This window comes from Eurosta solidaginis, chromosome 1, assembly GCF_040869045.1.
Source record: "Eurosta solidaginis isolate ZX-2024a chromosome 1, ASM4086904v1, whole genome shotgun sequence".
NCBI lineage: Eukaryota > Metazoa > Arthropoda > Insecta > Diptera > Tephritidae > Eurosta > Eurosta solidaginis.
This window is the reverse complement of record NC_090319.1, coordinates 30,931,473-30,944,558: the sequence shown is the minus strand read 5'-3', so window position 1 is coordinate 30,944,558 and position 13,086 is coordinate 30,931,473. Positions and strand designations below refer to the sequence as shown.

General features: G+C 37.5%; 1 protein-coding gene across 2 annotated transcripts in view; it reads left to right on the top strand.

The window, feature by feature from the left end:
• The first annotated feature begins 9,581 nt into the window (after positions 1 to 9,581).
• The window catches only part of Leash (leash), a 76,706-nt gene continuing 73,201 nt past the window's right edge, over positions 9,582 to 13,086 (top strand). For both annotated transcript variants that reach the window (XM_067784159.1, XM_067784148.1), the window contains exon 1: positions 9,582 to 10,485. In XM_067784159.1, the coding sequence (XP_067640260.1) occupies positions 10,371 to 10,485 (115 nt within the window). In that variant the 5' untranslated portion in view covers positions 9,582 to 10,370. The remainder of the gene's footprint in view (positions 10,486 to 13,086) is intronic.

Sequence of the window (13,086 nt, the reverse complement as noted above, 5' to 3'; positions counted from 1 at the left end):
GTCTCTTGACACCCCTCTCGGTATTTTCGGACGCATATTACCAGTGTCATGCTGTATAGAATTACCATATATTTTTGCGTTCTAACATTCATATTATGATATTGTTACGAATATTAGCAACACTAAGAGGTACTGTCATCTCTAAGCCGATACTAAGCAGTGACTTGTATGCACATCAACAAATGAATCATTATGTCTACCCATATGTCCATACAAGCAGCGGAGAGAAAACGAACAAACACATGCACATATCTGAGATTCTCCCAAAAGTAGGCAATGGTTTGTGCAAGTATCACTCACAAATACACGCGCATATGAGAAGCTATAAACGTAGTAATTTTATAGCAGATAACTAACTAGTAAATTCTAGAATAGAAAAGCCTAGAAATATGAAACGAGGACACCAGACAGTATGAAAGGCAGCAACAGTAGAGACACGAAAATCAGCTTGGTTTAAGCAGTTGCGAAGTATAGTGTTAATTGTGAAGTACTTTAATAAAGGCCATTTTGCATTATTGAATAGTGGAGTTATTTATTCAACAGTTTAGTGATTCGAACGTTAGTAGAAGGTTGCAAATGAGAGGAATTGCAGTAAATTCGTAACAATATTTTATCCAAACCCGAATTTTTATTGGTGGAAATGACTTTTTTATGGTGGGAAAGAAATCTCAACGGTCAACCGCATTCCAAAGTTTCAATTGAAGAATTGTATTGTGTTTTCCCGCAAAAAGAAGCATCAGGCCACGATCCTCTTCTGAGAAATTTTCTTCAACAAATTGTTTAGAAATTTATCTGCGTCTGCGCGACGAGAAGAAAACCCCGACTTACCACCAAGGTGTACGGAAGAATATATATCTACTAATAATAACAATTACTTGGTGTGATATATATCTGAGGAGATTAAGGTCTAGATTTCCATCCAATTCGAAGGCTACGTATCGTGTATTCGTTTTTCTACGAACTGGCTCATCTAAATACCTGTTTTGTGCTTACCCAAAACTTTATCTGCGAAGGCGGACGCACTTTAGGCGCCAAGTTAATGCCGAGGGACAATCAATACCATTTATACAAATTTTCTTAAATTTTTTTGATGAATAGGCCAATACACTAGCCCTATACTGGACTTTGACCGTTCAGCCCGGTAAATTCAGCCTCCACGAACTATCATACTCCAACTGGACGATGATGATTATCTAAGCTGCGAAGAGCTACAGCGTTTTTGCTGGCGTGGGCAAGTTATGGGAAGATCTCCACTGGGTTCGGAGAAGCAGGTGGGGGAAGAATCTCTCTTGGTGCCCCTTCTGGCGTCAGTTATCGCGAAACAGGGTTAGCTGGAGTGACTTGCTACGCAACGACCAGCATCTCCTAAACGGTTTATCTTCCAACCGCGAGGAAAAGGACCAAAACAAACCAAAGAATACCTCCAAGATCATTTTTTTTCGCAGTAGCGAGGACACTTGAGACTGCTGATCTCTTATAAAGTGAAGTTGCAGCATATTTAAGGGTTAAAGACTTATCAACCAAGTGAAGAAGGATGAATGAAAAATCAATAGGCGTGGTCTCTTACATTCGCTTCTTAATTAGAAGATGTTAAGAATAAGAAGTAAGGTCTTTTCTTTTGTCCCTTTGCAAAAATAGGACGTGTTGAGGCATCCATTATATTGGTAACTCATTTGTTTGCCATATACATAAAAACCGATTTCAAAACTTTTCGAAATATTTTTTCACTTATTTCATAAGCATTTTATTTTTTTGGCATTAAAAAAAGTGAAAAATGTCAAACCAACAATTTTTTTGTGGCCGCCAAGAAGAGTAGATGGTTTTACCTGGTAATATTTATACCATGCTTGACACAGAGTTGTGCGTACATAGGTATGGGTCAAATTGTGATGACTGAAAAACGGGAGCTGGTATGTCTATATCATGAACTGAATGTTGGATATTCCAATATAAATTTATATATTCTATAAAGTTTAACATTCGAATGTATATCGAATCGCACACTAGCCCAAATTCGAGAAAAATGTAACCTTTTAGGTTATGCCTGAAAGCCACAGAAGTATTTTATTCAATTCGAGAAAAAGTGGTAATGAAATGTCAAAATTTACGAAAAGGTCAAAGACGAATTGAGAAAAAACAACTTATCATTTGTTCGCGCTAAAAATTTTGTGCAGGATTCAGCAAAGTTAAATATTTTTGATATTATTTCAAAATTAACAGCAGTTTTTTATATTTTTTTCAGTATGGCGTTCACCAGAAAGGCAACAGCAAGGTCCACTACTCTTGCGTTATTTGCAGTCGCGTTCCGCGACAAGCTAGATGCTATAAGCTCAAATGCTATACTATAAAAAAAAGAAGAAAAAAGCTCCCGAAAAGCTAGCTGATGAAGAAGTGAAATTGAGAAACCTGTCCTAGTACCTAACCTTCACCGTTTGTAAACCTTACAATTTTTCCCTAATATCAATAACAAAAACAATTGTATAAAGCAATATGTATGAGCAAAGCTCGCTAATTAGTTAATAATAATAATGTGGTCTGAAATAAAAAACGTGTACGAACTATCTCGACAGCTTAATCATCAAAGACCACGATAAGTTGCCAATTGTAAAATTTGAAAACGTTAACAGCGAGTTTTATTTTGTCGAGTTTTGGGGTTGAGTAGAAGAGATGTTGGAATTGTCGTTAAGCTAAGTTACCGCTGTCAAATATTGTTAAAATAGTAAGTGAATAGCGCTACCGAACATGAACAGCCTATAAGCCCCCAGTGGGTAAGGGGGCTTACAATATACCCTCGGCAGATATGCCTCACGTAAGAGGCGACTAAATTACCAAATTGATTCAAGGGGTTGTGCAGCGCAATAAATAGTTTCTCAACCCAATTTTCAACCTCACCTACCCGTGGCGAATACTGTTTCTTTAACAGCCGAAGCTATGGCGACACCAATTTCCTCAAGGAACTAGGGGGTGGAGACGGTATGGCAAAGAAGGTTCAATGTGGTCATATTGAATCGTTCCCGAAATAGTCGGGCTTATACCTTAATGTTGCTTGTTACCGGAACGTACCGGATCTGCATCCGGCAAAGGACCATATCAACATCGATAATACTACAAAAGGCCTGCGGGGAGTGTCTTATCGCTACAACAACAACAGCCTGTAAGCACCAGAAGTAATCCCTCGCTGGCAGTACCTGGGGAAAAGAAAAACAAACGCTCATGACTACATACAAAGCAATTAGCCAGCCGATTACGTGCTACGCGTCACCCGTATGGTTGCCAAGCCTAAAAATTACCCACTGGAAGAAACTACAGGCCTGCCAAAATACTGCTCTCAGAATCGCCACGGGCTGTCTTCTTATGTCCCCAGAACACCATCTGCATAATGCGGCGAGAATACTCCCCATCAGGGAGAGAAATTAGATGCTTACCAAACAGTTCCTGTTGAATACCCAGAAACCTGGGCATTCCCACAGACATCTGATTAATGAACCAGCACCGCCTAGGGGCTTAAGGAGTCATCTCCGTAAGCATTTTGAGGAAATACGGCACCTGAGAACCCAGCCGTATGAAGCGAAAAAACACAAGCAGGTCCTTGGTGAAGTCCATAAACAGGCGTCGGACATTTATGCCAGGAATTGCCTGGTGAATCCAGTACTTAAAGAAAAGTATCAAAAACTCGCGGAAGAGGAACGCATACTCCCCAGAGAAACGCTCGTCACTCTTGCTCAACTTCGTTCTGGATACTGTAACAGGTTAAACTCTTACCTATCCAGAATCAACCCCGACATACAAAATGTATGACCCGCTTGCAATGTGTCCCCACATGACACCAACCGTCTCTTTAATTGTAATGTGGAACCAATGCCTCTAACACCCCTTTCCTTATGGTCCACCCCTGTTGAAACGGCAAGTTTCCTTGGACTCCCGTTAGAGGATACTGATGACAATTTGTGATTGGTCGCGGCTATTAGGTGGGGCGAGCATTGCTACAACAACACCAACAACCAGAATTAGACTCATGCACCATTTTTAAAATGGAGTTACTTACTGCTCTAAAAGGCTCATTTAGCAAGAACAAAGAGGATAAATAAATTTCATAATAATAGCTGTGTTCTTTTACATCCATAAACGGCTACGCTTAACTTTATATGGACTGCTAAGCGTCAAACTTTAAATACACCTCTGAAGTTGCTGCGCATAAAATTAGTACTACTTAATTTCAATACGCATTATACTTAGATGTAACTGAAATATGTGTCTATGTTTCACCTCTATTCTAATTCTATGTATCAACTTTAAAAATGGTGCGTGTCCACAATTCATCGCAACTAATTCAGCTATATATTAGGGGGACTCATGTAACCGTATAAATGCCTTATAAAGTGTGTAAACGTATAAATTTATCTAGTTTACGCACGAGCTGTCAAATTTTGTATGAAAAATCATTTACACAATTTGTATAAATTTACGCGCACATTTCACTGTGTAAACGCGGTAAACTCAAAGGAATGCAACCTTGCAGACATTACAGACGGCATTTTCATCAAAAATCTTCAACATCAGCAAGTAAAGGCGTTTTAGTTTTGATTTTTCACTTAATCTTGGTATTTTTTAATTTGTATAACAATCAAAAAATTTTTTTTGGAAATAATACAGCTGAAAAACAATCAAGTTTATCAAGAGTATTACTAGGTGCGTTCATATAACCGCGTGTGTAAATGGATATAATTTTACACCTTATAAGTTTATATGCTATCATGAGTCCCCCTATTATACACCATTGCCATCAGAGGGTTGTGTCTCCGCTTTCGGTACACCCTGTGCTGTAGCTAGTTGTTTAACCACTGGCGCTAGATGGGTTTTCTAAGCATTATCTAAGCGAGGATAAGCGTTTTTTACGCGCAAACGTAAACGTATACGCGTGTAAAAAAAACACGGCTAATAATAATTTAATAAATGATATATGAGAGATAAGAATTTAAAAATTTATTAACACCTCTATTATGAATTTACATACGATAAACGATAACCGCTTGCTAGCGTATGGTAAAAAATCGGCTTTCATATTGCGATTTCCACACGCCTGATAGATCTGCTATTGTGAATGACGGCTGAGTTTTGTTTAAAAATTTTTGTGAATCTATACGAAACAGATAGCAAAACAAAACGTAAATACCAACAATTCAATTGTCTTGTACGTAAAGCTGGAGACATTGGTGCTTTATCGGTAACCGTATCGGTAACCTTATAACAGCTGATTCGACCAACCTAAAGCTGGAAACATTGGCGCTTTATCGGTAACCGTATCGGTAACCTTATAACAGCTGATTCGACCAACCTTATGAGAATCAATGCAATCGATTATTGGTGCCGCTAAGGTCGTAACCGTATCGTAGCCAACCAATTGGGTTTTGATTTACCGTCGTAACGATAAACAGCTGATTACGTTAGGGATACGGATACAGCGATACGACATACGGCACCAATGACTCCGGCTTTATGAGAATCAATGCAATCGATTATTGGTGCCGCTAAGGTCGTAACCGTATCGTAGCCAACCAATTGGGTTTTGGTTTACCGTCGTAACGATAAACAGCTGATTACGTTATGGATACGGATACAGCGATACGACATACGGCACCAATGACTCCGGCTTAAAAGTGGCAAAAGTTTTTAAAAGGTGTAATAATAAAATGTTTTCTGCTACCTATGTATGTTGCCTTTTATATAAACTCAAATGAACAAATTGACGAAACTCGCATAAAGGCTATAGAAAGAAGGAAATTGAGAGATGCTTCCAATCTTCTTGAAATAAACTCTACAGTGTAATGACTTGACATACTAAAAGAAAAGTAAAAAAAAGTTCAATAAAAAAAGTAAATTTCAGAGTATGTCTAAAAATAGTTCATCCTGTTACGGTCTGCTGCTACGGTCTACGGCTACGACCCACTTGGGAGCGTGTTCACGTGAACACACCTAGCGATGTGGCGAAAGTTGCGATAAAAAATTATCGAAAACAAGGAAAAGACAGACCGGCCATCACTAGAGAAGAAAGGAAGAAAAGCTGGAGACATTGGAGCTTTATCGGTAACCGTATCGGTAACCTTTTAACAGCTGATTCGACCAACCTTATGAGAATCAATGCAATCGATTATTGGTGCCGCTAAGGTCGTAACCGTATCGTAGCCAACCAATTGGGTTTTGGTTTACCGTCGTAACGATAAACAGCTGATTACGTTAGGGATACGGATACAGCTCTACGACATACGGCACCAATGACTCCAGCTAAAGGCATTGAGTTTCCGGCCGTATACACACGAAAAAAGATAAAAAATTGGTAAGAAATAAAAAATCGAGAAAATCGCACGAGTTTCCGGCCAAATAGACACCAAAAAGATGATGGTGGTAAAACGTATTTACGCATTGTATTTATAAATGATTATTGGAACTCACAGCGTGAACATTTTCCCATTAATGAAACAACGCCAGAATTAGATTTGCATTTAACCTCTCAAACATTAGGCATGTTCAAGTGGCAATTGTATGCAGCGCAGCAAATGTAAAAAAATTGGGTGGTAATAAATCTTAACCGAATGAGGACACTACCTCCGGCGTAAAGGCCAGCACGAAGCTCTATCGCCACCCGGGTCATTTAGTTACTTCGGATCACAGCGCCAACCACCACCAACGGGGCCTACTATTACCACGGGCATCACTATCGGTAGTACCTCCCCCAACTCCTTCATAAGCGCCAACCACGAGCGCAACAACCATCAGACGTACCGCCACACCAGTTGCAACGCACGTAGCGGGGCCACGTACATAGGCTTGCGCCCACTAACGGTAACCCCAACAACAGGCGGTACCACCCACCCAAATACTAGCCGCATCTTTATTAGCTGCGTTCCTACCGGCAATAATACTACTAGCGCATCCTTATTGGCTGCGTCCATACCGGCAACAATACTACTAGCGCATCCTTATTGGCTGCGTCCATACCGGCAACAACACTACTAGCGCAACCCATATCAGCTACGACCAGATGGGCTACAATAAACCAGCTGCAATGACGACCACAGGGCAGCGAATATAGGCCTGCAGGCACTCCAATTGCGATAACGAACATCAGCGGTTAAAGCGGTGAGTTCGTTCCACTACTGAACTAAAGTTATGTATTTGTAGCCTTAACCCTATCCTTTAAAATTATAATTTTGACTCCGCAACATTATGTAATGTTAATGACATACTCGAACTTAGGGCTATCACGCTAGTGTAGAATCAAAGCAAATGTGAATACTAATGCAATATGCACAATGACCGGAGGAAATGAAAAGTTAAAAAGAAAAAAAAAAGCAATTCTTGTTGTACGTTCAAAATTGTTGCATACTGGAAACAAATTTTTAACCAACAAAAAAACAAAGCATATTTTAATGGTCATAGGTGCGCAATGTATACTGCCTGTGAAACAAAAGAAAAAGTGTTTCAGTTATTAAAATTTGCTTTGCGTTATGGTAGAATTTTACTATTACATTTTTTTTAATTGATGCCATCGTGGAGTGAGCAAAAGTGTTGATATTGTTTCGGTAAGGAACAAAGTTTTACTGGTAATTCAAGTTCAGTTGCATTATCAGTTAAAATGCATTAACTCTATATTAAGAGACGCAAATAACAAGTAATGCGGGTTAGCTTGCATTATCAAAACAAAACTTTTTTTTTGTATACATTTTTTTTTGGTGACTGAGTTGCACGAAACCCGAACAATACCAACCCTGACTGTTACATGTAAAGTAGTTAACGTTTCAACTGAACAAGTAAAACAATTTCATTAATTGTACTATAAGTTTAAAAGGTTCATGTTTTACCTGAACAGGTGAATGACTCCGGTAATTTTTCCATGAATCTAAAAGCTTACGTTTTACTTGAGCTTGTGAAACAATATTTTTTGAGGGGTAGGATTTACCCCAAGATTAGTCCTAGTTGCGTTTATAACTAATTTCTTAGTGCATAGTACATATTAGTGTCATTATACTATGTGTAATACCAAATTGATGTTCAGCTAAACTCAAAGTAAGTTTAATACAACAACTATTAATTTTGTAAGGGGGCCCCAATTAATCCAAACTGTACAGCCCTAAGATAGATTTGTGAAAAAAAAAAAAGAAAAAAAAGGCATTTATCCAAATTTCTGAAAAAAAAAGATTTTTTTATTACATATATAGTATATTAGATTATAAAACTAACCGAGTATTATTATTATTTTCAATGAACCGTCGCAAAACGCGGCTCACAATAAATTTTTCTAAAACTTACAAAAGGAATAGAGTTCCTCTTTAATTTGACACGCCTTTTAGATTGCTATTTTTTTTTAAAATTATTTATAAGCTTAAATATATTCAAAAGACCTTGCAGTAAGAAGTAAGAAAAAAAAAACAGAAAGCTATGTTAGTAGTAATAATGAATTTTGAATAAAAGTTGTTAATAATATGGGAATGCTGGCGTCGCCATTTATTTAGAAGGCACGTAGGGTGATCAGGTAAGGGGCCACCGAAAAATAGGTGCGTCGGTGGCCATGGATTTTGAGGGTGGGTCTAGCACCGGGCGTCGCAACGACACCCGCTGCGCCCCCAAGATATATTCGGCCCTTTTTGTTTTTCCCCCTTTTGTTATATTTTAATTTTCAGCTTTTTTTTTTATTTTCGATTTTCAGCGTTGGTAACCGGCCATGTCCGGTTCGGTAAATTTTTTTGCGGTAATTTTTTTTTTGAATTTTTAAATTTTGGAATGTTAAGGGGTTGTCCGTGGCATCCGGTTCGACCGGATGTCGTTTTGATTTGAATTATAAGCGTTTTGAGTCGGTCTCTGCGCTTCTGTCAGTTTGTTTTGAATTTGACAGCTGCTCGTTTTGATAGGCATGATAGGAACTTTTTTTCTGCTTATGGCGCAGGAACAGTAAGATTGGCAAGGACCCGCCCCAGCCGACAATGACTAGCCACTGTGCACCAACACATCATGCCGACCGCTTTCCTTACTGCTTCCATCGTAAATGCGTTTCCACAACAATCCATCCCAAATATTTTGAAGTTAGTGCCACTTTAAGGTTTCTTGTCCAGGGTTTTGCAATAGAGTGTTGGGAATGAGGCTTTAGTTGGATTCTTTTGGATTTTGTAATAATTATATATTTACTTTTATTTAAATAGCTCGCAACGTATCCTGCAAAAATTTATTAACGATAGCTAGCGTAGAAAATTGAACAGCTGATGCGATAGTTAGCGTATGGCAATACCACGATAAACGATAAAAGCTAACGATCGGGTTTCATACGCTAGAATTTATTTCATAATACGGTATAACAGATGCAAGCGTTTATCGTGTATCGTATGAGTTCATAATAGAGGTGTAATCCTCTTTGGTGGAAAACTAAAACGAAACAGTACAAAAATTTGTACACACCCTGTTTTTGCAAAAATAAAATTATTTCTTTCTCTGGCAATGCTTTAATTGTACAGCTGTTTTCCCAATTACGGCATGTGTTATAAGCATCTCTTTCACGCACACGAGTTACATGAAAGATAAATAAACTTTTTGCTGAAGAATGGAATGCTTCTCTTTGTTATTTGCGAGGAAAATCTGTGAATGAGTTTTTTCGATGAGTATTTGAGGCGGGTGGAAATAGCAATTATGGCTAAAATGGTAAAAGAAAGAAAAATCACAAAAGCCGAAAAGAATTGGTGTAGCGGTAAATAGGTGCGGACCAAAATTGCGTGAAAAAAGAGAAGCTATTCAGAAGAGTTCTTGCTTTTGCAAATTATCGTCTATTTTGGTCTTTTTTATTCACTACTTTTTATATAAAGTGGTGAAATGGCAGCAAGTGCATTTTTAAAATTGGACAGGAAATTGAAGAGTTACTAAACCAAAGATTGCATGTATGTGAATGTGCGTGAAAAATTCGTTGTGAAAAGAGCAACAACAGTAAAGAATAGAGATCACCAGGGTACCATGGTACTAGAGCTTAACAAACATAAATAGACCAAGAGAAAGTAAAGGAAGCGAACCGGGGCGCGGGTGTATGCTTTTGCTTTGCGTAGTGTCTTAGTGTCAAAGTGATTTATTTTTCGATAAAAAAAAGAAGAAAAACACAAAACAGCAAATATCATTTGGCCTCTGTACTTAAGCTGGCCAAAAAGGATGCGGAGAACTAAGCAAACGTAACAAATTCACAAAGAGAATGGACGAAAGCTCTCGCTGACTTAAGAAAAATTTGGTGAACAATTATTTATGCACATGAGTACGCACTAAATATTTTGCAAAATATATTTTTTATAAGAAACACCAATTGGAAAAGTGCAAGGAAGTGCTTACTCCGTGTGTTCACAATGGAAACGGAGCGGTTACGCATAACCTTAAGCAATCCGGATAAAATATATTTTGCAGGTGATACAATTAAAGGTGAAGTTTGGCTGAATTTAACTAAGCGCACAAAAATACGTGGTAAGTAAAAAATATATATGTAAATTTACATTGAAAACAAAAACACTTGCTGTAAATATATTGTCAGAATATAAATACACATTCACAAACAGAATGGCATACATATGATAGTATCTTGGAATGCTTCTTGAGTTCATCACTGCATTCGGTATATGCAGTTGCCTATCAGGCACACATATTTATGTTTGCATGAATGAGTAAATGTAGGTACGGTGGGGCTTCCATAACAATAACCGATAAAAAACTGCAATCATTTTAGTCCTTCGTCAACTCCAAAAGAAAAACTAAAGGGTTTCCTTCTGTAATGAAGTATAACGATCAGATTTCTAGTAATGACTCCGAGATTTTGCAAATATGTTTGCTGACTTTTTTAAATCTAATTATTCGACTATCCCTGACTCCCCTCTGGTGGATTATCAATATATCTTACCTTCGCTTAACTCAGTAGTTATCCCATATGTTCATACAGATGAGGTACTAAGGCATCTGGAAAGTTTGAAAATTTCCTACTCCAATGGACCTGATGAAATACCATCTGTTGTGCTAAGAACTTGCCCTCAATTTCTTTGTCAACCCCTTACCTGCTTATTTAATCCCTCGGCAGCGATTTAGTTTAGCACCCCCCGAGTTCGGGGTTTAACTTGGTATCAAATGAAAGAGGGAGTTCTCCCGATCACAAATATATATATCTTAAAGTGCGCAAACTTATAATTTAAAAGTTATTTGTTGTTAAAGTTTGCAAATTTCTATACAACTTTTATATGTGTATACGTATATATATTTAATGACATTACATATCTGTGCTGCCACATCTAAAAAACGGAACAAGTGCAGAATCGAAAAATAACTTATAAAAATACCTTTCATCTGATGTATATACATATATCTCTAAACTTTCTACTCATTATTTACCAAAAATTTGAAAAAGCTCTTTTTTGCATTCGTGAACGATATTTGAACGTGATATTACCTTATAACTCTTATGTTTATTGTTATGTTAGCCAATCCAACACCGGCTGCGCCATGCACAGTAATTCTGCGTAGAACACCTTTCTGCATAGGTGGCCTTCGGCCGCGCTTATAAAAAATAACCCTGGGCTACGCTATGCCAAGTCCGGATATGTGGTATAACCGTGGCTACCGCCACGGTGATGTCCTTCTGCGTAGTACACCCTTCTGTGCAGAAGGTTGTATTACGCTGAAGGTCATCACCGTGGCGGTAGCCTTTTTCTTTATTAGGGGGACTCATGAAAGCATATAAACTTATAAGGTGTAAAATTATATCCATTTACACACGCGGTTATATGAACGCACCTAGCAATACTCTTGATAAACTTGATTATTTATCAGCTGTATTATTGCCAAACAAAATGTTTTTGATTGTTATACAGATTAAAAAATACCAAGATTAAGTGAAAAATCAAAACTAAAACGCCTTTACTTGCTGATGTTGGAGATTTCTGATGAAAATGCCTGCTCTAATGTCTGCAAGGTTGCATTCCTTCGAGTTTATCGCGTTTACACAATGAAATGTGCGCGTAAATTTATACAAATTGTGTAAATGATTTTTCATACAAAATTTGACAGCTCGTTTACGCACTAGATAAATTTAAACGTTTACACACTTTATAAGGCATTTATACGGTTACATGAGTCCCCCTATTAACTGAAAGGTGGTAAGGTAATATTTATATTTGTTTTTTTTTTTTGTTTATGTGGCAGCACAGCTTTGTAATGTCATCAATAAAATATATATATATATAAATGTGCATGTTGCTACAAAAGCGCGATTGATTTAATAAAAACATTTATAATAAGTAAAAACAATGCAAAAATGCAATTTTAGTTTATCGTTGCCAATTTATATAGATATATATGTGGATTAAGGTTTTGAAAGATATGTTAATTGTACTTTAAAGTGCTATAGAAATTTGCTAAATTTGCAAACTTTAACAACAAATAACTTTCAAATTATAAGTTTGCGCACTTTAAAATATATATATTTGTGCTCGGGAGAACTCCCTCTTTCATTTGATACCAAGTTTTACCCCGAAATCGGGGGGTGCTATTCTAAAATTTTCCCAAAATGCCATATATATTCTGTATACATAAATTTGTAAGTATTATCTCACTTGAAAATTTGAATTAAATAATCTAAAGTTTTGTTTTGAAACTGAGTCGAGAACTGTGCGTGTGAATGTGCAAATTTTCACCGATCAGCTGTTAGTTGCGCTACTTGGTAAAATTTACAATGCTTCTGGAGTTCCTCAGGGAAATCAGCTTGGTCCAGTGTTGTTCCTGCTCTTCATTAATGCCCTCCCAAATGCTTTGAAGGGCTTCATGACGCTGATGTACGCTGATGATGTCAAACTGGTTATGGCCATTCGCTCACCTGAAAATAGGGCACTTCTTCAATCGGATCTGAATAACCTAGTTGAAACTTACCGAAGTGCAAGTTTATGTGTTTTACGAGGAAATCTTTTAAATCCCATCAGTACTTGATAGGCGTTTATATCATAAAGCAAGTCACAAACTTTACTGATCTTGGCCTTATAATGGACCCTAAACTGGACTTCAAATTACATATCGACTCGTGTGTGA